Raw genomic sequence first — 23,196 nt, forward strand, 5'->3', positions numbered from 1 at the left:
GAAGGATGGGGAAGATGGTAAACATTATGTTGGCCTTTTTGGTTGTAGATTTTTATGTATATTATGAGTGGATTTTTTTAAAAATCCACTTTATTTTACTTATATCTGAAATATCAGTGAGTGGCCTAAAAACCAACTTTAATATTGCCAAATTGCTCGATATTGTGTTATTTATAAATAAAGTTCTAAATATAATGTCTTTTACAAAGCAAACATTACAAACTGAATTATTTTATTTCTTCATATTCTGCCCCAGCATAATCTCCAATTGTCATTAGAGCTGCTGTTATTTCTTGATTTCGACTTACGTTATTAAGAGCACACAGTGTCTTACTTTTTGTGTCCTGCCTTTCCTTGAAGACCCCAAATCAAAGAAAATGGAATCACTGTCTTTTTCTGGATGACTAAGAACATCATCCTGGAAAAATACTCTTGATCTTCTGGATAAGGAATGTAGATGCTGACCTGTTTTTATAAATGTAACTACTGCCTTTCAGACAACCTTTGGCTGACACCCATTCTTTTGACATGGGTGCCTTAGTAAGTACATCACAGCATGTGGTTGGGAATCAGACAAATTGGGGTTGGGATCGCAACTCTGCTACTTACCACATGCGTGACTCTGGAAAAGTTATATATCCCCTAGGCCTCAACTTCCTCAACTACAAAATGGAGATTTGAAAAAAGGACTTATTTCAAGGGATAGTTGTGAGGATTAGTAAAATAACAGATGTGCTTAGCATTTCTTGGAACACAATACATGTTGAATAAAATTTACCTATTTGTGCCATTATCCAGGGCTCCTGCCATCCCTCCTGCCCCTCAGACCTCACATCCACGGAAGCGTAGCCCAGCCAAAGAACAGCCTTCTCCAGAGCCAGCACTGTCCTGGCCACAGGGGTGCCCCGGGCTACCTCTTCTACCACTGGGGTGCCATGGACTCCCCTTGGCCACTTTTGGGACTTTGGTCCATGTCCTGAGCCACTGACCACGGCCAGTCTCTTTTTTTAATACATGCAGAAAAGTGTTTTTACACAAACTTTCTCATGGTTTGTAGGTATTTTTTTATAACCCTGGTGCTGAGGAGAAAGGAGGGGCACTGGCTTCCCCAGCAGCAGCCCCATCCCATGATGGCTGGATCTGAAATCCTTGATGGGTCCAGCTTGATGTCTTTGCAGCTGCACCTGTGGAAAGAAATAGTCGTCTCTTCCTTCTCTTCAACTTTTTAAAACAGCCCTCAGAGGATTCCTGTTCTCCCCGTTCTCTCCCATCCTCCACGTAGCCCATGGGCACCTATGCACTCTCATTCAGGCCTTGACGTCAGGCTGCCCCCTCCCAGGACTCTGATTTTCTCCCCACCCCCTCACCCCACCTAGGGCTCATTCTTAAACCTGGCAGAGGAAGAAGGAAGCTACATTGCAGCCACTCTCAGGCCTTCTGTCCACTGACTTACCCCGCTTGCCTTGGGCGTTCCCACTGAGCCTTCCCTAGCCAGTCATCTTCTTAATTTTGTTTTGTTTTGTTTTGAGACAGAGTCTTGCTCTGTTACCCAGGCTGGAGTGCAATGGCACAATCTCAGCTCACTGCAACCTCCGCCTTCTGGGTTCAAGTGATTCTCCTGCCTCAGCCTCCCTAGTAGCTGGGATTACAGGCATATGCCATCATGCCTGGCCAATTTTTGTATTTTTAGTAGAGACAGGGTTTCACTGTATTAGTCAGGCTGGTCTCGAACTCCTGACCCCGTGATCCACCCACCTCAGCCTCCCAAAGTGTTGGGATTACAGGCGTGTGCCAACCGCGCCCAGCCTTGTTCTCAATTTTGTATCATCCAATCATCGCTAATATTACACACACTTTCTTGCTTAATCCTCATGACAAACCTGTGAGGCAATGCTCATTGTTCCCATCTTGAAACTTGAGTCTCCAGGAAGTGAAGTGACTTGCTGAGGGTCACTCAGCCAGGTGGAGTTTTGGGGGTGTTTTTTGGCACTGCACTCTCACCTCCCTACCTGTTTTCCCCGAGGTAGAAAGGAAGGCCTTTCAAACCAGAGTATCTCATTCTCCTCTGACCCCCAGACCAGAAGGAGCGTGAGCCACCCAGCTCAGCTAGGCTCTCTGTGTCCTCGGAGGAAGTGCTCCCATGACCCTTGCCCCTTAATGGGAAGGGAGGGCGCCTGATACTCTCTCCGTGTCTCCCCTATTCTGTCAGGTGTAGATGGCGGGGGTAGCTCATGCAAGCCTTTCTCCTGCTGTTCCTGGAGAGGCAACTTCACATGCCTGGTCCCATGGAAGGAGCTGATGGCCTGGGCTTTCTGAGGCCTCATCTGATGCCTCTGCAGTTCGTTTCCCCCACCAGGCCTCAAGGCTCAGGGTGAGAGTGGGCCTAGGCTGCCCTTCTGTCACTCCTTTGCCACTCCCCTCCCCTGTCCCCAACATGCCCTGTAATAAAATTAGAGAAGACTGGGAAAAAAAAAAAAAAAAAAAAAAAGCCAGGGACATTTGTATCCTCTGATATGTCTAGCCTAGTATTTATTCAATAAATGTGTTTTTAACTGGTTGATTCTCAAACATGAATATAAACATTTCTTAGCTTACGAGTTCACAGCCGAATTCTACCAGAGGTATAAAGAGGAGCTGTTACTATTCCTTCTGAAACTATTCCAAACAGTACAAATAGAGAGAATCCTCCCTAACTCATTTTATGAGACCAACGTCATCCTGATACCAAAACCTGGCAGAGACACAACTATAAAAGAAAATTTCAGGCCAATATCCATGATGAACATTGATGTGAAAATCTTCAGCAAAATACTGGCAAACCGAATCCACAGCACATTAAAGAGCTTATCCATCACAAGTCAGCTTCATCCTTGGGATGCAAGGCTGGTTTAACATATGCAAATCTATAAACATAATCTTATCACATAAACAGAACCAAAGACAAAAACCACGATTATCTCAATAGATGCAGAAAAGGCTTTTGACAAAATTCAACAGTCCTTTATGCTAAAAACTCTCAGTAAACTAAGTATCAGTGGAATGTATCTAAAGAATGAATAAAAACTATTTATGATAAACCCACAGCCAATATCATACTGAGTGGGCAAAACCTGGAAGCATTCCCTTTGAAAACTGGCACAAGACAAGGGTGCCCTCTCTCACCACTCCTATTCAACATAACATTGGAAGTTCTGGCCAGAGCAAGTTCTGGCCAGATCTTGGCTCGCTATAACCTGGAACTCCTGGGCTCAAGCAGTTCTTCCACAGTTAGGAAAAGAGGAAGTCAAATTGTCTTTGTTTGCAAACAACATGATTGTATATTTAGAAGACCCTATCATCTCAGCCCAAAGTCTCGTTAAGGTGATAAGCAACGTCAACAAGGTCTCAGGATACAAAATCAATGTGCAAAAATCACAGTCTCACAGACAGATGAGAAGGTGGTATAAACAAATTAAAAATCACAAGCATTCCTATATACTAATAACAGAGAGCCAAATCATGAGCAAACTCCCATTCACAATTGCTACAAAGAAAATAAAATACCTAGGAATACAACTAACAAGGGATGTGAAGGACCTCTTCAACGAGAACTACAAACCACTGCTCAAGGAAATGAGAGGACACAAATTGCTGGAAAAACCTTCCACGCTCATGGTTAGTTACAATCAATATCATGAAAATGGCCATACTGCCCAAAACGATATATAGATTCAGTGCTATCCCCATCAAGCTACCTTTGACCTACTTCACAGAACTGGGAAAAAAAAACACCTTAAACTTCATAGGGAACCAAAAAAAGAGCCCACATAGCCAAGACAATCCTAAGCAAAATAAAACAAAGCTGGAGACATTTCATTACCTGACTTCAAACTGTATTACAAGGCTACAAGGAAAAAAAAAAGAAAAAAAGAAATTAAAAATAGGGGCCCGGCGTGGTGGCTCACACCTGTAATCCAAGCACTTTGGAGGCCAAGGCAGGTGGATCACCTGAGGTCGGGAGTTCAAGACCAGCCTGACCAACATGGTGAAACCCCATCTTTTTTTTTAAAAAAAAAAAGAAAGAAAAAAAGGAACAAGGCTACAGTTAACAAAACAGCATGGTACTGGTACCAAAACAGATATATAGACCAATGGAACAGAACAGAGGCCTCTGAAGTAACACCACACATCTACAACCATCTGATCTTTGACAAACCAGGCAAAAACCAACAATGGGGAAGGGATTCCCTGTTTAATAAATGGTGTTGGGAAAACCAGCTAGGCATGTGCAGGAAGTTGAAACTAGACCCCTTCCTTACACCTTATACAAAAATTAACTCCAGATGGACTAAGATTTAAACATAAGACCAAACACCATAAAAACCCTAGAAAAAAACCTAGGCAATACCATTCAGGACATAGGCATGGACAAGGACTTCATGAGTAAACACCAAAAGCAATGACAACAAAAATCAAAATAGACAAATGGGATCCAATTAAATGTAAGAGCTTCTGCACAGCAAAAGAAACTATGATGAGAGTAAACCAGCAACCAACAGAATGGGAAAAAATTTTTGCAATCTACCCATCAGACAAAGGGCTAATATCCAGAATCTGCAAAGAAGTTAAACAAATTTACAAGTAAAAAACAACCCCATCAAAAAGTGGGCGAAGGATATGAACAGACAGTTTTCAAAAGAAGACATTTATGCAGCCAACAAACATATGAAAAAAGCTCATTATCACTGTCATTAGAGAAATGCAAATCAAAACCACAATAAGATAGCATCTCATGCCAGTTAGAGTGGCAATCATTACAAAATCTGGAGACAACAGATGCTGGAGAGGATGTGGAGAAATAGGAACACTTTTGCACTATTGGTGGGAGTATAAATTACTTCAGCCATTGTGGAAGACAGTGTGGCGATTCCTCAAGGATCCAGAAAAAGAAATACCATGTGACCCAACAATCCCTTTACTGGGTTTATACCCAAAGGATTAGAAATTGTTTTTTTATAAAGACACATGCACATGTATGTTCACTGCGGCACTGTTTACAATAGCAAAGACTTGGAACCAACCCAAATACCTATCAATTATAGACTGGATAAAGAAAATGTGACACATATACGCTATGGAATACTATGCAGCCATAAAAAGGATGAGTTTATGTTCTTTGCGGGGACATGGATGAAGCTGGAAGCCATCATTCTCACTAAACTGACACAAGAATAGAAAACCAAACACTGCATGTTCTCACTCATAAGTGGGTGTTGAACAATGAGAACACATGGACACAGGGAAGGAACATCACACACTGGGGTCTATTGGGTGATGTGGGGGGTAGTGGAAGGATAGCAGGGGCTGGGAGGATTGGGGAGAGATAACATTAGGAGAAATACCTAATGTAGATGACACGGGGCTGGATACAGCAAACCACTATGTCATGTGTATACTTAATGTAACAATTCTACGCAATCTGCACATGTACCCTAGAACTTAAAGTATGATTTTAAAAAAATCATTTCATTTCTAAAATAAAAAAGAAAATTCCTTAGCTTTCAAAACACCTACTATCAAAAGCAACTCATTTTCTTGACAAATTGATTTCTGATTACAAGCCCCAACTGAAGAAAGAGGGTTGTACTCAAGCCGATTGACCTTTCTCAAAGCTGTTTTCTTTTCCAGAGGAATGGCTTCTTGTGGGAACCAAACAAGGACATCTTCTTCTCTATAGGATTCGGAAGGACGTTGGTAAGTGCATGTTGCTCATGCAAAAAATAAGTTTTAATAGTCAGCTAGCATACAACTGTGAAATCAGTGATTCCTAGACCATTAAAAGAGAGATCAAAGGTTATAGAGAGCACGATGAGAAAATGGGGAGAAGACGTGAGAATGCATAGGGTCTCCCCCTCGAGACTGAATTACCCTACCTACATCTGGGAGGTGAGGCTGAATTACTGTTTTACTTATTACTGAATTACTTATTACTGGTAGTGAGTCTCTAAGAAAAGAGGAGGCAGTTGTTTTCCTCCTCTTTTCTTAGAGATTCACTACCAGTAATAAGAAATAATACTAATAGGAGTAAGATTCCTGTATACATGGTGTGGTGGTAGAAAAAAATTAGGAAACATTGATTTAAAAGATCTTGTTAGGTTATGAGGGGTAGACCAGGAAAAGAGGACCAGGGTTTGCATTCAGGTGCACTTCCCAAGGCTATGTGACTGTAAGCAGGTTCTTTCCAACTTCAGTTTTTTAATAAACTGTCTCACAAAGTTGTTGGGGGGAATACAATAATAGGCTAATAGGCTTGAGGAAACTGAAAACTCAAGTCCTAAACAAATGTGACTGTCAGTAATGTAGGGTAATAATGAAAGTATTTGAAATTTATTCTGTTAAAGAATGGTTTTGTTTCTGGTTTTTTTTTTTTTTTTTTGAGACAGAGTCTCACTCTGTTGCCAGGCTGAAGTGCAGTGGCGCAATCTCAGTTCACTGCAACCTCTGACTCCCTAGTTCAAGTGATTCTCTGGCCCCAGCCGCCCCAGCCACCCCAGTAGATGGGATTACAGGTGCCCACCACCACACCCAGCTAGTTTTTGTATTTTTAGGAGAGACGGGGTTTCACCATGTTGGCTAGGATGGTCTTGATCTCCTGACCTTGTGATCCACCCACCTTGGTCTCCCAAAGCTGGGATTACAGGTGTGAGCCACCATACCTGGCCCAAGAGTGTTTTTTATTGGGGCAAAAAGTACGTCACTGCCCTTCCCTGTTTTTGTTTCTGTGCTCTCTTTATGGGGAATAGATGTGTTTAGGTATTATGCTCTGGAGCCACTCTACGGAAATCTGCAGTTACCTTCATACCCTTTCATGTTTATTTCTCTGGTAAATAGCTTAAGAGATTGCTTAAGATAAATAGAGCCCTCTTTTGGAACCTGGAGCAAGGGTAACATTGGGGGAAAAAGTACCTTACCAGTGTACTCGGGAAAGAGGAAGGTTCCCTGGTCAGTTTCTGCAGCTGGGTAAGAAAAGAAACCAGAAAACAAAATAGCAAATTTATTTCATTTCTGAGTTTTCAACTGTCCTCTAAATCTGGGGTCAGCAAACTTGTTCTGAAAAGGTCCAAAGAATAAATATTTTAGGCTTTGCAGTGTAATTACTTAACTCTGCCATTGTAACATGAAAGCAGTTGTAGGCAATGTAATGAGAATGGATGTGGCTATATTCCAATAAAACTTTATTTACAAAAACATGCATAGGCCTCAATTTGGCCTCGGGTAGTACATTCTTGATCTTTGTTTTAAATTTTTAATTCTCGATCAGTCAAAGTGGCTCATCTCCATAATCCCAGCACTTCGGGAGACTGAAGTAGGAGGAATGATTGAGGCCAAGAGTTCGAGACCAGCCTTGGCTACATAGCAACACCCTCTCTTCAAAAAATTAGCTGGATGTGATGGCACATGCTTATATTTCTAGCTGCTTTGGAGGTTGAGGCAAGAGGATCACTTGAGCCCAGGAGGTTGAAGCTGCAGTGAGCTATCATCACACCATCGCACTCCAGTCTCGGCAACAGACCTTGTCTGAAAAAAAAATTTTTTTTTAGTTCTCAGAGCCAGAATATTTGCATTCTGCGATATTTGCCTGGTCTAAAATTTTAAAATTAAACTCATTTTAATTTAAAAATTTTAAATGCTTATTCAGCATTCAACAAATGTTTTTTGACTACTTTGGTTTCAGATGTAAGTGGTGATCAGAAATTGACAACAAAACTTTATAAAGGAAGTCTTTGAACACAGTATAGACCTAAACTGGTAATATTAGTGTTCATCTGGCTTGGAACCCTGGTGGCGACTATTCCTTGCCTGTGATCATTTTATCATGTCAACTTTGACAAATTAGTTAATGTTCCTGGGCTTCAGCTTCTCTGTAGGTAGCTTGAATATAGACAGTTAGGAAATCAAACTCTGATTTAAACTTCTCTTTAAGAAATGTCATTTTTCCTTATACTCTTGGTGAACAGTCTAGTTCTGGCTCAGCTCTGGCCTGGTGGTGGCCAGAAATAGACCTGGACCTGTGTGAATCAGTTCTAGGGCTAATTTGGTTTCTAGATTTGATATATTTGAAACCTAAATTGGTCTGTGCGTAGACTATCTTTCTGAGGAATGGGAGGGGATAATAGGGTCAATAAAAGATTAGGGCTAGGGATTATAGGCTCTGATGTGATTTGAGTCATTTCCCTGGAGCTCAAAAGACATCTCTAGGCTTCATTCTTCTCCTTTATTTTTTGAGACAGGGTCTTACTCTGTCATCTAGGCTGGAGTGCAGTGGCACTATCTTGGCTCACTACAGCCTCGGCCTCCTCCCACCTCAGCCTCCCAAGTAGCTGGGACCACAGGCACACACCACCGTGCCCAACCCATTTTTGTATCTTTTATAGAGATGGGGTTTCGCCAGATCGCCCAGGCTGGACTTGAATTCCTAGGCTCAAGTAATCTGCCCACCTCAGCCTCCCAAAGTTCTGGGACTACAGGTGCATCGCACCATGCCCAGCTAATTTTTTTATTTTTATTGGAGACGGGATTTGACAGTGTTGGCCAGGCTGGTCTGGAACTCCTGACCTCAAGTGATCCACCCGCCTCAGCCTCCCAAAGTGCTGGGATTACAGGTGTGAGTCACTGTGGCCAGCCCAGTCAACTCTTATCTTGAACTGAGAGTGGTTAGATTAGTTCATGTATCAAGCCTTTACCACTCTAGGTTTATTTCAGTTGTGCTGTCACCATAGAGCAGTGTCCTCAAAGTGTGGTCTCTAGACCCCTGGGGATCCCCAAGGCCTCAGAGGACCTATAAGGACAAAACCAAGTTTGCAGAAACACTAAAACATTTTGGTTTTTTTCCACTGTATTGACATTTACAATGATGGTGTAAAAGGAATGTTAATTAAAACTGGTTAGCCACTGAACCCAAATTAGAATAGTGGTACCTAACTTCAAATAGAGACTTGTTTAAAAAAGAAAGAAAGAAAGAAAGAAAACAAATTGCACTGATAGTTGTTGTGTTATATTCTCACCATGTGCTTATAGTGGGCTTTTTTTTTTTTTTTTTTTTTTTTTGAGGTGGTCTCACTCTGTCACTCAGACTGTAGTGCCGTGGTACAGCCATGGCTCACTGCAACCTACAACTCCTGGGCACAGGCCATCCTTCCACCTCAGCCTATGAAGCAGCTAGGACCACAGGCATATGCCAGTATGCCCAGATAATTTTTTTACTTCTTGTAAAGACAAGGTATCTCTCACTGCCCAGGGTGGTCTCAAACTCCTTTCCTCAAGTGATGGTTTTTTTTTTTTTTGAGATGGAGTTTCACTCGTCTCGTCTAAGATGGAGTGTAGTGGCATGATCTCAACTCACTGCAACCTCCACATCCTGAGTTCAAGCGGTTCTTATGCCTTAGCCTCCTGAGTAACGGATTACAGGTACCCTCCACCACACCCGGCTAATTTTTGTATTTTTATTCTGTGGGTTTTGTTTTTGTTTTTGTTTTTGTTTTTTTTGAGACAGAGTTTCACTCTTGTTACCCAGGCTGGAGTGCAATGGTGCAATCTCAGCTCACCGCAACCTCCGCCTCCCGGGTTCAAGCAATTCTCCTGCCTCAGCCTCCCGAGAAGCTGGGATTACACGCATGCACCACCATGCCCAGCTAATTTTTTGTATTTTTAGTAGAGACGGGGTTTCACCATGTTGACCAGGAGGGTCTCGATCTCTTGACCTCGTGATCCGCCCTCCTCGGCCTCCCAAAGTGCTGGAATTACAGGCGTGAGCCACCGCGCCCGGCGTATTTTTAGTAGAGACAGGATTTCACCATGTTGGCCATGCTGGTCTCAAACTCCTGACCTCAGATGATCCACCCACCTCTAGGCCTCCCAAAGTGCTGGGATCACAGGTGCAAACCTCTGCTCCTGACCAGTTTTTGTTTCTTTAAACCACTGCCCCTGCGCACCTGGCCGGTTTTTGTTTTTCTAAAGCTAGTTTCACTTAAGAATGTCTTTGGTTAGGCAGTAAAAGTTATTAGTTTTATTGTATTTTGACTTTGGGCAGCACATCTTTTTAGTAATTTCTTGTGATATAATGGGAAGTACATACAAAGCGCTTTTGCTGTGTGCTAAGGTGTGAAGTCTGATGGCTATCTCCAGGGAAAAGTGCTTGTGTAATTGAGTTATGAGCTAAACTGGCTACTTTTTTCATGGAGTATTGTTTGTGCTTGAAAGAATGATTGACAACTTGTGGGTTTTTCAGACCATTTGGATATTTGGCAGATTTTTTTTTTTTTAATGAGCAAAGGATGTCTGTTACTTTAAGGTAAACAACTGGCACTATTTGTTATGAATGATAAAGTGAGAGCTTTCAAGAAAAAAATTAGAATTGTGGAAAACTTGTGTTCACTCCCCTGAGTGTGACAGCTTCTCCATAATTAAAGATTTTTTCTGATGAGATTGGGGGTGATAATAGTGTCATTTTTTAACATCCTGTAATGAAATATAACAAGATTTGGAAAATCTGCGTAACTCAGTGAACCAGTATTTCCAGATGACCAATGCATGAAGTTTTAAAATCATGTGTGAGTAGAGGATACATTCAAAGTGTAAGGTAGACCAATGGATTTTGACGTGACAGAATATGAAAAGTTCACTGATAGGTGTGTGATTTTACTTTACAAGAAACTACATTTGTCAAGTGTTGGTGTAATATCAAAGAAGAAGGTCCAGGCTAGGCCTGGTGGCTCACACTGGTAATCCCAGCACTTTGGGAGGCCAAGGCAGGCAGATCACAAGGTCAGTAGTTCGACACCAGCCTGGCCAAAATGGTGAAACCCCGTCTCTACTAGAAATACAAAAATTAGCTGGGTGTGGTGGCAGGCATCTGTAGTCCCAGCTGTTTGGGAGGCTCAGGCAGGAGAATCTCTTGAACCTGGGAGGCAGAGGTTGAAGTAAGCCAAGATCAAGCCACTGCACTCCAGCCTGGGTGACAGAGTAAAACTCCGTCTCCAAAAAAAAAAGAAGAAGAAGATTCACATTATCTGAAAAATCTATTTAATCTTTTCTCTTTTCAACTATATATCTATATGAGGACAGATTTTTTTGTACTTCAGCCAAAACAAATTAAATTATCAAAACAGATTCAATGCAGAAGCAGATGTGGCATCTTACTTATGGGGTTATTATTGTTACTTTAAAATACATAGATGTTTTTATATGTATGTATTTAAATTTCTAATATGTAAATATTCATGTATATAACCTATATAAAAGTTCTTTGAGGTCCTCAGAAATTTTTAAGATTATCCGGATTTTGAGACAAAAAAGTTTGAGGGGTGCATGGAAGAAGTAAGAGCAGCTTTGGTGGCATGAGTTCTTACAGCTGCCTTCAAGAGTCTCCCTGATTTCCAGAGGGCAAGGGCAGAGCTAGCTGTGGGTAGCAACCCAGGTCAGCAGTGCGAGCATCCTTTCCATGAAATAGAAGGCAGGTAGCAGAGTGTGGGCTCAGAGCACAGGCTTAGAGTCAGCCTGGGTTTGCTTGGAGGCTCTCTCACTGGCTGCTACCTAACTGCTCTAACTCTGAGGCCCTTCCAATAGGAACTTGGAATAATGATACCTACTTCTTGGGAGTAGTTGTGAGTTTACACAAAAAATAATATAAAGTTGTAAACCCAGAACTCAGCATGTAGTTACTGCTTAATGATAGCTGCTCTGATGATGATGAGAATTATTCTCTTTTTGACTCTTTGGTGACTTTTGAGGCTGAATATTTTTGTCATCCCCAGCAAGGCTGAATTCACGTGTTTTTATGGCATGTAACTTTTTCCCCTTTTTTTGTAACAGTGCCAGCAGATGTAGCATCACCTGAAAGTGGCAGTAAGTGTGTAGATGCATTAAATTGCTTTAGCTCTGGAGATGGGTTCGAGTGTTTGCTTTCTCTCCATGATACAGGACTTAGGGTAGTTGTTGGAAGTTAGTTGGTCTAGACCTAAGGAAGCTTTGGGCTGGGTTTCATGGCTTGGGCTGTAATATTTGACTGTTACTTCTTACACCCTTCCTTGTGGAACACTTTGCCAAGGTACTGATTTTGCAAGATAAGATCTTCAGACTCACAAGTACCTTGTAGCTTCAGTAAACTTTGTGTGATCCTTTCTGCTGATGCCAAGTGAAGATGCATGAAATGCTCTACTCTAAAATTGGAGTTGAAAGCGTCTTAAAGTGCTTGTAAGACAACTGGCTATTTCGATCTCTTGATTTTTAGTCTTTTAGGAACTTCTGAAGATTTATGTAGGAGACAGTATGGAGCAGTATTTTTCTAGTAGCGGTTTTTATATGTATCCGTGTATTTGGAACTACCAGTGTTTCTTTCTTTTCCATAGGTTGCAACAGGTTTGAAGTGACACTAGAGAAATCCAATAAGAACTTCTCCAAAAAGATTCAGCAGGTAAGCAGTGATGGAAGTCCTTATAAGAATATTTGACTTCTATGAGATCCCATCAAACCAGAATTTTGGTAATGTTATTTATTAACTATTTGAATCCTCTTCTCTTTGACCTTCCATTTATTAACTCTTTGAATCTTCTTCTCTTTGACCTGCCCATGTATCAAGGTCCTGAGATCCTCTCTTACAACAAGAAATTATAGTCACAGAAACCATAATGCACAGAAAAATAAGTCAGATCCCCGTAACTGGATAGGCTCTGTGGTCCCTTTTTAATACTGTTATTGAATGAACAGTTGCTAAACCTTGTCAGAAATGTTTAATTGGGTCTAATGATTTGCTGTTTTCCAGATCCATGTGGTTTCCCAGTTCAAGATTTTGGTCAGCTTGTTAGGTAAGAAAAGGAGTTGCATTTGTATTCATGCGTCTAAAAAGAAAAGATCTGACCTAGTTAACCCTTTCATGGTTCATTCGATAGTGGTTACTTAACAACAAACTGACATGTTCCAAACCTGGTATAACAGGGTACATGGGTTATAAAGGCAGCAGCATCCCCCATAAACTTGAACTCTGCTCTCCAAGGAGTCTCACTTTATTCATTCATTCATTCATTGATCAAATACTTATTGAGCCTATTCTATGCAAAGTCTGGACTAGACATTGGGGATACCAAATTCAATGAGATATGGTTGCTATCTTTGAGACTTACATTCTGATTATGAAGACTAAATGTCAGAAAGTCATTACGATACAATGTGCTAAGTTGCAGTGAAAATTTATAAAAAGAGTTGTGGAATCTTGGTAATGGGAGGGTCTATATTGTCTAGTAGATAACTAGAATTTCAGTAGGAAGAGAGGTCAGCAGCATATCACAAACACGGGAATAACTAGAACAAAGGCCCTGAGATGTGGTAGTTTGTGGCAAATAGTTGATTGTGGCCAGACTAAGGACATACAGTGAAGAGTGGCGGGATATCAGCTAAGAGACAGAACAGGTCCACCCTGTTGAGGACCTTATGTGAAAAACTGTGGTTTCATGGATGGCAGCCAGTGAGGCCTTTTCTTGACAGGCAGGGGACTAGAAGCTGACCTCATACTCTGTGCTTTTGAGCCTGGGGCCCAAAGAGTAAAATCATTTTAAATGTCGTATATCTGAGGTAACCTAATCCTCGTGACTAAATAAACTAGATATGAGGCCTGGGTAAAATGATTATTTTGATTGCTTTGCTTGGAAAGAAATCCTTGCCATGGGTTAGTACGAAATCCACAGGGGATTTCCCTTTTCTAAGCATAGCCTCCTAATGTAAATAGCTTTGAAAGCCATTTCTTGTACAAATACTACATCATAAAATTTCAGACTTGAGATGGACAGAGTATAAGAGTGCTTTGGACAGGGCGAAGTGGCTCATACCAGTAATCCCACCACTTTGGGAGGCTGAGGTGGGAGGATTGCTTGAGTCCAGGAGTTTGAGGCTAGCCTGGGCAACATAGGGAGACTTCATCTCCACAAAAAATAAACAGAATTAGCCAGGTGTAGTGGTGCATGCCTGTAGTCCTAGCTACTCAGGAGGCTGAAGTAGGAGGACCTCAAGGAAGTCAAGGCTGTAGTGAGCCAAGATCACGCCCTTTTTGTTGATGAACTCTATCCTGGGCAACAGAGTGAAACCCTGCTTCGAAAAAGAAAGAGTACTTTGGAAGTGAAAGATTGCCTTTACTTTTTTTTTTTTGATACAGAGTCTCGCTCTGTCTCCCAGGCTAGAGTGCAGTGGTGCAGTCAGCTCACTGCAACTTCTTCCCTGGGGTCAAGGGATTCTCCTGCGTCAGCCTTCTGAGTAGCTGGTATTACAGGCACCCACCATCATGCCCAGTATTTTTAGTAGAGACTGGGTTTTACCATGTTGCCCAGGCTGGTCTCGAACTCCGGACCTCAAGTAATCCGCCCATCTCGGCCTCTCAAAGTGCAGGGATGACAGGTGTGAGCCACCATGGCTGGCCATGCCCAAATTTTTAAGGAAGAAAATATCCAAGTTTAGAAGATCAAATGACCTCTTAAATGTTTTGTACTGGTGATAGCTCAGAATTAATCATCTTAGTGAAACTGAAGGGACATCTTCAACCAACATCTACCATTTGCTTTTTCTAGATGTTAACACAGGTACTTTGTTTTCCTCGATATACTTTGTTTGGCTATGCAAGAGAATTATGAACACTGATAGTGATGTTTTACCTCCTCCCAAACAGAAAATAACATTTATGTCCATGACCTATTGACATTTCAACAAATCACTACGGTTTCAAAGGCAAAAGGAGCATCACTGTTTACATGTGACCTCCAGGTAAGCTTACCCAAGGTGAAATTTGGCCTTATGCTTTAATCAATACAGTCTTTCCTACGTCATTCCTACCATTAGATGTGAAGAATGACGCTGATGATCCACACCCAACAGAGACTCCAAAGAGAATTTTTTTTTTCTGAGATAGAGTCTTGTTCTTTCACCCAGGCTAGAGTATAGTGGCACGATCTCAGCTCACTGCAAACCTCTGCCTCTTGGGTTCACGTGATTCTCTTGCCTTAGCCTCCCATGTAGCTGGGACTTAAGGCATGTACCACCACATCCACTATTTTTTGTATTTTTTAAGTTAGAGACGGGGTTTTACCATGTTGGCCAGGTTGGTCTCAAACTCCTCACCTCAGGTGATCCACCTGCCTGGCCTCCCATAGTGTTAGGATTGCAGGTGTGAGCCACTGTGCCTGCCCCAAAGAGAATATTTAATTGTATTAGAGAAATTTCTCTGTTTGTGCACAGTGTGAAGTTGAAGTGTTTGCGTTCTCTGTGTGTGGGTTAATGAGAATCTACTGCTATTGGCAAGATGCAGCTAACCAAGGACAAAAACACTTGTCCTAGACAAACTGTTATTGGGAAAGCAAAACTGTAACAGTATCATGAAGATAATGATAAGACATTAAGTGGACTCTTGTTCTAAACGGAGCACTGCGGTCTTTGTCATTAGGGACTTTTCATTGTTCAGAAAAGGCATCTCTCTTTATTTTTGCCAACTTATCATTCTTGCGTTCTTCAGAATCTGCCTCACCCCCTACTCAACTCATCATCTTTTAGCATTATGTTCTACATTAACACTGCATCATTTTATACTTAGGAATATTCTTTTCCTTGCTCTTTAAAGGCTTAAAGGTAGGGTTGATGTCACTGGCACATGGTTACCCTAGACCCAGCATGTGTTGACAGCCATGAGCAAGAAACATTTAAGAGTCAAAAGGAGGGAGGAGTTATACAGGGGAAGGACTGCCCCAGGATTTTCTCCTCTGAATTGTGAATGTCCATGTGATTTGCTGGTGCTGTGCTCTTTGGCTGGCAGCGCTTGGGGAGGAAGTGCTGCCCAGTCACTTGTTTCTTAGCGCAACTTAGAGAATGGTGTTCTTCTGCTCAGCTTTCCTGGCAGCATGACTGTGTTACAGGGAATTTTCAGATTAGTAGCCATTTCAAGGTAGACAATGTCTAATTTAGTTATCACTCAGTTAGGGAGAGTCATCGTATTTTCGTTTGCTCTGCGTGTCTTCTCCCAGCATACAGAGACTGGTGAGGAGGTTTTGCGGCTGTGTGTGGCAGTGAAAAAGAAGCTGCAGCTCTATTTCTGGAAGGACAGGGAATTTCATGAATTGCAGGTAAGTCCACTGTTCCTTGGTCCATGGGTTGGGTAGGAGCTGCTGCAGTAGTTGGCCGCCAGCTTGGAAGACTTCTTGTTCTGTTTTAATGAAGTTCCGGGCTCCAGTCTTGTCATTTTGAACAGATGAATACTCTGGTATGAAGTGCATGAGAGGTTATTGATGTCGAATCACTGTAATGTGATTCTACAGTGTTTCTATAGATATGTTTGTTTCAAAGTGAGTTTTCACCTTTTCCAAATGTACTTTGTCCAATTCAAGGACTTGTATTTTCATTAAGGGTAGTTTTCTTAGCCTTGTGCCTGGAGAATTGTGCCAGATGAAGGTGAGGGTTGTTTTACAGAATGGAGGTTGAAGAATAACAGGAAAGTCATGATTTAAAAAAAATATATGTATTTCATTCAGACTCTTTCTGTTTTTTTTCAGGGGGACTTTAGTGTACCAGATGTGCCCAAGTCCATGGCGTGGTGTGAAAATTCTATTTGTGTGGGTTTCAAGAGAGACTACTACCTAATAAGGGTAAAACCTTATTATTTTACAAATATCATTAGTTTATCTTGGGGAAGATGATTTTGTACTTCTAAACTCCAGGTCAAGAGGCCACTTTAAGTAGAGCTTTTGGCATAACAGGATTTGTTATTTATATGTGTAGTTATCTTTCATGCTCAGCATTTTTTTTTTTTTTTTTTTTGAGGCAGAATCTTGCTCTTTAACCAGGCGCCAGGCTGGAGTGCAGTGGCCCGATCTCGGCTCACTGCAACCTCCGCCTCCCGGCTTCAAGCAATTCTGCCTCAGCCTCCCGAGTAGCTGGGACTACAGGCGCACACCATCAGACCCAGCTAATTTTTGTATTTTTAGTAGAGACGGGTTGTTGTCCAGGATGGTCTCGATCTCTTGACCTTGTGATCCACCCACGTCAGCCTCCCAAAGTGCTGGGATTACAGGCATGAGCCACTGCACCCTGCCCATGCCCAGAATTTTTCACAAATAAGATGTCTTTGTCACTTGTCAGTCCAAGAGTCAATGCTCAGTTTCTCTACATAATGATGATCCACAGTGTGTATTTAACTCTTGGGACACATTATGAAGGCTGCTTGCCTCTGTCCAATGGATCATCATGGACTGCTATCCTTAAGCCTTCAGTGCTCAGCGATTATAAACTAATTTTAGTGTAAGCTTAAGTATTTTTAAGACTTTGAGTTTCCTCCCCTGCCCTCAAATCTTTTCATATATTTGTTCTAAAAGTGATTTTCAGTATTTTTTTAAATTTCAAAAGCCACATGTGTTTATTACAGAAAATATAGATAGATAAGGAGATAAAGGAAGTACAAATCAACCATAGCTCCCACACTCAGAAATAGTCACTACCAACTTTTTGGTACATGAGCTTCCATCCTATTTGTAAAAATAAAATGTTATAAATTGCTTTATAACCTGTGTTTTCTCTTAACATAAGTTGTTAATATCCATGGCATTGTTTTTTCTCCAATATGCATACTATATGTAGAAAAGATTGATACACCAATCATTTCATTAAATAATCTAAATCTCTTAGCTTCACACCTCTCTCATAATTTAGACATGGCAATTCTAGAAGCCTTTCTCTCTAGCTTTGACTGGGTGAGCTCTTCATTATTGTTATCTTGTTTTGTTTTGTTTTGTTTTTTGGAGACGGTCTCCCTCTGTCACCAAGGCTGGAGTGCAGTGGCAGGATCTTGGTTCTATCTGGATTTTTCCAGCCTGTGTTTGTGCCTCTAGCTGGGAAATGCTAGGTGACTCACTCTGTGTCTTCCTATAGGTGGATGGAAAGGGGTCCATCAAAGAGCTCTTTCCAACAGGAAAACAGCTGGAGCCCTTAGTTGCACCTCTGGCTGATGGAAAAGTGGCTGTGGGCCAGGATGATCTCACCGTGGTACTCAATGAGGAAGGGATCTGCACACAGAAATGTGCCCTGAACTGGACGGACATACCAGTGGCCATGGGTGAGACCAACAGTAGCTGCTATTCCCACTTTGGGCTGGGGTTGTCTGCCATTCCTGCAGAACGGAGTCCTATTCATAGCTTTAGCAGACTCGTTTACATTGTGCCATTCACTTTCAGCTCCCCTTCTTATTAGTAGATGACATTTTAGGGTCATTAAAAATGGGATAGTCAGCCGGGCACTTGGCTCACGTCTGTAATCCCTGCACTTTAGGAGGCTGAGGTGGGCAGATTACCGAGGTTGGGAGTTCGAGACCAGCCTAACCAACATGGAGAAACTCTGTTTCTACTAAAAATACAAAATTAGCCAGTGATGGTGGTGCATGCCTGTAATTCTAGCTACTTGGGAGGCTGAGGCAGGAGAATCACTTGAAAAAAGAGTCTAGTTATTGCAAGAAGCTGAATTTTACTTCAGAGGGGGAAAACATAAACATAAATGTTTATTTTAGGAAATGATTATCTCCTGCTATTTTTCATTTCTTAGTTTTTTTCTTCTTCCTTTTTAAGAGTTTTAATTGTGTCCTCTGTCAAATAGATTACATTTGGAGATTAGCGGAAATTCCTTGTATATTCCTGTAGTATGAGTGACTCCATATTGAAGAGTTTTTGATGTAGTAGTAATTCCATGTTGAAGGGTTTTTTAACTGTTGCTATATTTTTTGTAGCTTAGAGGCACAGACAACATTTGGGTGTCAGTCTCTATTCTACACATTAGGTGCTTGTGTTCCTATGCTTGCCTGAGGTTCCCAGCTTTCCACAGTGGAGTTGCCTGGAAGAATATAACCACCCTTGCAGCATTTTATTTTCGGTCAGAAGAGTGAGCATTACTAAAATAGTTGCTGCTGTGAAGTGGGACATACTGACATGCTTTCTGTCTTTAAAGACCCCTATCTCTGGAGACAAGGGTTACAGTCTTGCATAAAGAGACAGAACAAGGCACTGCTCATGGTGTGAAATTGGATGAATTAAAATTCAGTAGTTCAGAGAAAGGGAAGTTTGTTGTTTAATTAATCAGAAGAGGTTTCGTTACATAGATAAAATTGGACTAGATCGGGCAGGGAGTTTGGAATCTGGCTTGAAGAAAAATTCCCATTCAGTCTAGGCAGAAAGCAGTTTGATAAATGAGTAGAAGTCCAAAGAAATACATGGTGATTTGGGAGAGGGTGTTACAGAGCCTGACATAACACACGTGGTCTGAATTAGAGCAATGAAATAGGGCTGCTTGTTAGATGTCCGTGTTCTGATCTGGGAGGCCAGTAGATTTCTGAATGGTAGAATGTCTTGATAAAAGCATCATGTTCTAGGGTGATTATTCTGGTGGTGGTTAGAGATTAGTAGACCAGAAGGAAGAGAAATCAAAAGGTCAGTATTTTAGAAGGCCCAGGATTATGGATAGTAACAAGTTTGAGGGACTTACAGGGCTTTACACGAGGCTTCCTGATATTCTAGGGGACCTTGTTTTCCCTTCAGAAGAGGAATCTTGGTGGATGAATTTAAGAGGCATGTAATAGTCAAGTGTGTTTCTGATTTCCCAATGTGAGAGTTCCCGTTTTCCCACCTTTGGTAGTGGCTGGGACCTTTATCAGTGCTTTTCAAAACCATATTTCTGCCTTACTGCTGAAGTCCATTTTCAGGCACTTGCCCTATGAGGTCTTCTCTGACCTGCTGGCAGGATTAGTGACTTCTCCTCTGTGCTTCCATAACCCTTTCACACGTGACTGGTCTGTCTCCTCTGTTCCTGTAGGAGTTTTGTGAGGCCTGGATACATGTCTTGACCCACTTTGAGTCCTTACTACATAGTAGAGTGCCTGAAACATCAGAGCATCTTAGGAAATGCTTGCTGAACAATTGCATCATTATCTTTGTCAGCCATTATTTATATGCCTGCTGTACACCAACCGGTCTCCCAGTTTTAGAGACACAACGAGATCCAGACCATCTCTATTGTCAACATAAGATATGACAACCAAAGGGGTTACTGTTATAGATTACCTTTTTAGTTAAATGAGAACATATTTGAGTTGGCCGGATTTTAAAAGGAGAAAGAAATTTTACATATTTTATACAAGTTTGCCCGAAAGAACATTGTACTAACTTTTCAAAATGAGGCAAGCATAAAAAGAAAAGAAAAAATTCAATATAAAACAATATGCTTTTAATTTTTTTTTTTTAAGATGAAAAATATCAGCGTAATAGCAGTAGCATTCAAAATGATATAAATGTGATTTAGTTCTTAGGTTACTCATTTCTGAGTTCCCTCTTAGCTTTGAAATTTTATCGTCCTATTCATTGATAGTATAAATTGCAACTATAATAGGAAAAACTTTTTATCAGAAAATGGATAATTAAACCAGCATAGTGGCTCATACCTATAATCCCAGCACATTGGGAGGCTGAGGCAGGAGGATTGCTTAAGCTGAGGAGTTTGAGACCAGCCTGGGCAACATAGTGAGACCCCATCTCTACAAAAAATAAATTTAAGAAATTAACTGGGCATTGTGTTGCATGCATATAGTCCCAGGTACCTGGGTGAGTGATGTGGGACGATTACGTGAGTCTAGGAGAGATGGAGGCAGCAGTAAGCCACTATCATACCACTCACTGCATTCCAGCCTGGCCTATATAGAGATACCCTGTCTCAAAAAAAAAAAAAAAAAAAAAGGATAATTAGGAATATAAATTCATAGCAGATTAGCCACATTAGTAAATTATTTTTATGAATATTTTCTTTTTTTATTTTTTATTTATTTACTTATTTATTTTTATTGCATTTTGGGTTTTGAGGTACATGTGAAGAACATGCAAGATTGTTGCATAGGTACACACATGGCAGTGTGGTTTTCTGCCTTCCGTCCCCTTGCCTGTATCTGTCATTTCTCCCCATGCTATCTCTTCCCACCTCCCCACCCCCCATCCCTCCCCCATTTCTCCCCAACGGACCCCAGTGTGTAGTGCTCCCCTCCCTGTGTGTCCATGTGTTCTCACTGTTCAACACCCACCTATGAGTGAGAACATGTGGTGTTTGATTTTCTGCTCTTGTGTCAGTTTGCTGAGAATGATGGTTTCCAGGTTCATTCATGTCCCTACAAAGGACGTGAACTCATCGTTTTTGATGGCTGCATAATATTCCATGGTGTATATGTACCACATTTTCCCTATCCAGTCTATCATCGTTGGGCATTTGGGTTGGTTCCAGGTCTTTGCTATTGTAAAAAGTGCTGCAATGAACAGTCGTGTGCATGTGTCCTTATAGTAGAATGATTTATAATCCTTTGGATATATACCCAGTAATGGGATTGCTGGGTCAAATGGGATTTCTATTTTTACGTCCTTGAGGAATCGCCACACTGTCTTCCACAATGGTTGAATTAATTTACACTCCCACCAACAGTGTAAAAGTGTTCCTATTTCTCCACATCTTCTCCAGCATCTGTTGTTTCCAGATTTTTTAATGATCTCCATTCTAACTGGTGTGAGATGGTATCTCAATGTGGTTTTGATTTGCATTTCTCTGATGACCAGTGATGATGAGCATTTTTTCAAATGTTTGTTGGCCTCCTGTATGTCTACTTTTGTAAAGTATCTGTTCATATCCTTCGCCCATTTTTGAATGGGCTTGTTTGTTTTTTTCTTGTAGATCTGTTTTAGTTCTTTGTAAATTCTGGATATCAGCCCCTTGTCAGATGGGTAGACTGCAAAAATTTTTTCCCATTCTGTTGGTTGCCGATTCACTCTACTGACTGTTTCTTTTGCCGTGCAGAAGCTGTGGAGTTTGATTAGGTCCCATTTGTCTATTTTGGCTTTTGTTGCCATTGCTTTTGGTGTTTTGGTCATGAAGTCCTTGCCTATGCCTATGTCCTGAATGGTTTTGCCTAGATTTTCTTCTAGGGTTTTTATGGTGTTAGGTCTGATGTTTAAGTGTTTAATCCATCTGGAGTTAATTTTGGTGTAAGGTGTCAGGAAGGGGACCTGTTTCTGCTTTCTGCACATGGCTAGCCAGTTTTCCCAACACCATTTGTTAAACAGGGAATCCTTTCCCCATTGCTTGTTTTTGTCAGGTTTGTCAAAGATCAGATGGTCGTGGGTATGCTGTGTTTCCTCTGAGGCCTCTGTTCTGTTCCATTGGTCTATATCTCTGTTTTGGTACCAGTACCATGCTGTTTTGATTACTGTAGCTTTGTAGTATAGTTTGAAGTCTGGTAGTGTGATGCCTCCTGCTTTGTTCTTTTTGCCTAGAATTGACTCGGCTATGCGGGCTCTCTTTTGGTTCCATATGACGTTTAAGGTGTTTTTTTTCCAGTTCTGTGAAGAAGGTCATTGGTAGCTCGATGGGAATAGTGTTGAATTTGTAAATTACTTTGGGCAGTATGGCCATTTTCACGATGTTGATTCTTCCTAACCATGAACATGGAATGTTTCTCCATCTGTTTGTGTCCTCTCTTACTTTGTTGAGCAGTGGCTTGTAGTTCTCCTTGAAGAGGTCCTTTACGTTCCTTGTTAGTTGTATTCCTAGGTATTTTATTCTCTTTGTAGCAATTGTGAATGGCAGTTCGTTCTTGATTTGGCTCTAAGTCTGTTACTGGTGTATAGGAATGCTTGTGATTTTTGCACGTTGATTTTGTATCCTGAGACTTTGCTGAAGTTGTTTATCAGTTTCAGGAGATTTTGGGCTGAGTCGATGGGGTCTTCTAGATATACAATCATGTCATCTGCAAATAGAGACAATTTGATTTCCTCCTTTCCTATTTGAATACCCTTTATTTCTTTTTCTTGCCTGATTGCTCTGGCTAGAACTTCCAGTACTATATTGAATAGGAGTGGTGAGAGAGGGCACCCTTGTCTAGTGCCAGATTTCAAAGGAAATGCTTCCAGTTTTTGCCCATTCAGTATGATATTGGCTGTTGGTTTGTCGTAAATAGCTTTTATTGTTTTGAGATACGTTCCATCAATACCTAGTTTATTGAGAGTTTTTAGCATAAAGGGCTGTTAAATTTTGTCAAAGGCCTTCTCTGCATCGATTGAGATAATCATGTAGTTTTTGTCTTTGGTTCTGTTTATGTGGTGAATTACGTTTATGGACTTG

The 23,196-nt window shown here is 41.2% G+C and overlaps 1 protein-coding gene across 1 annotated transcript in view; it reads left to right on the top strand.

Annotated features, from left to right (window-relative positions):
* The window catches only part of VPS39 (VPS39 subunit of HOPS complex), a 62,294-nt gene that overhangs the window by 7,760 nt on the left and 31,338 nt on the right, over positions 1-23,196 (top strand). The window contains exons 2-8 of the mRNA XM_003928958.4: positions 5,668-5,733; positions 12,387-12,451; positions 12,800-12,842; positions 14,690-14,784; positions 16,035-16,133; positions 16,560-16,652; positions 17,932-18,115. Of these exons, the coding sequence (XP_003929007.1) occupies positions 5,668-5,733; positions 12,387-12,451; positions 12,800-12,842; positions 14,690-14,784; positions 16,035-16,133; positions 16,560-16,652; positions 17,932-18,115 (645 nt within the window). The remainder of the gene's footprint in view (positions 1-5,667; positions 5,734-12,386; positions 12,452-12,799; positions 12,843-14,689; positions 14,785-16,034; positions 16,134-16,559; positions 16,653-17,931; positions 18,116-23,196) is intronic.

This window comes from Saimiri boliviensis, chromosome 2 (genome assembly GCF_048565385.1).
Source record: "Saimiri boliviensis isolate mSaiBol1 chromosome 2, mSaiBol1.pri, whole genome shotgun sequence".
Taxonomy (NCBI): Eukaryota; Metazoa; Chordata; class Mammalia; order Primates; family Cebidae; genus Saimiri; species Saimiri boliviensis.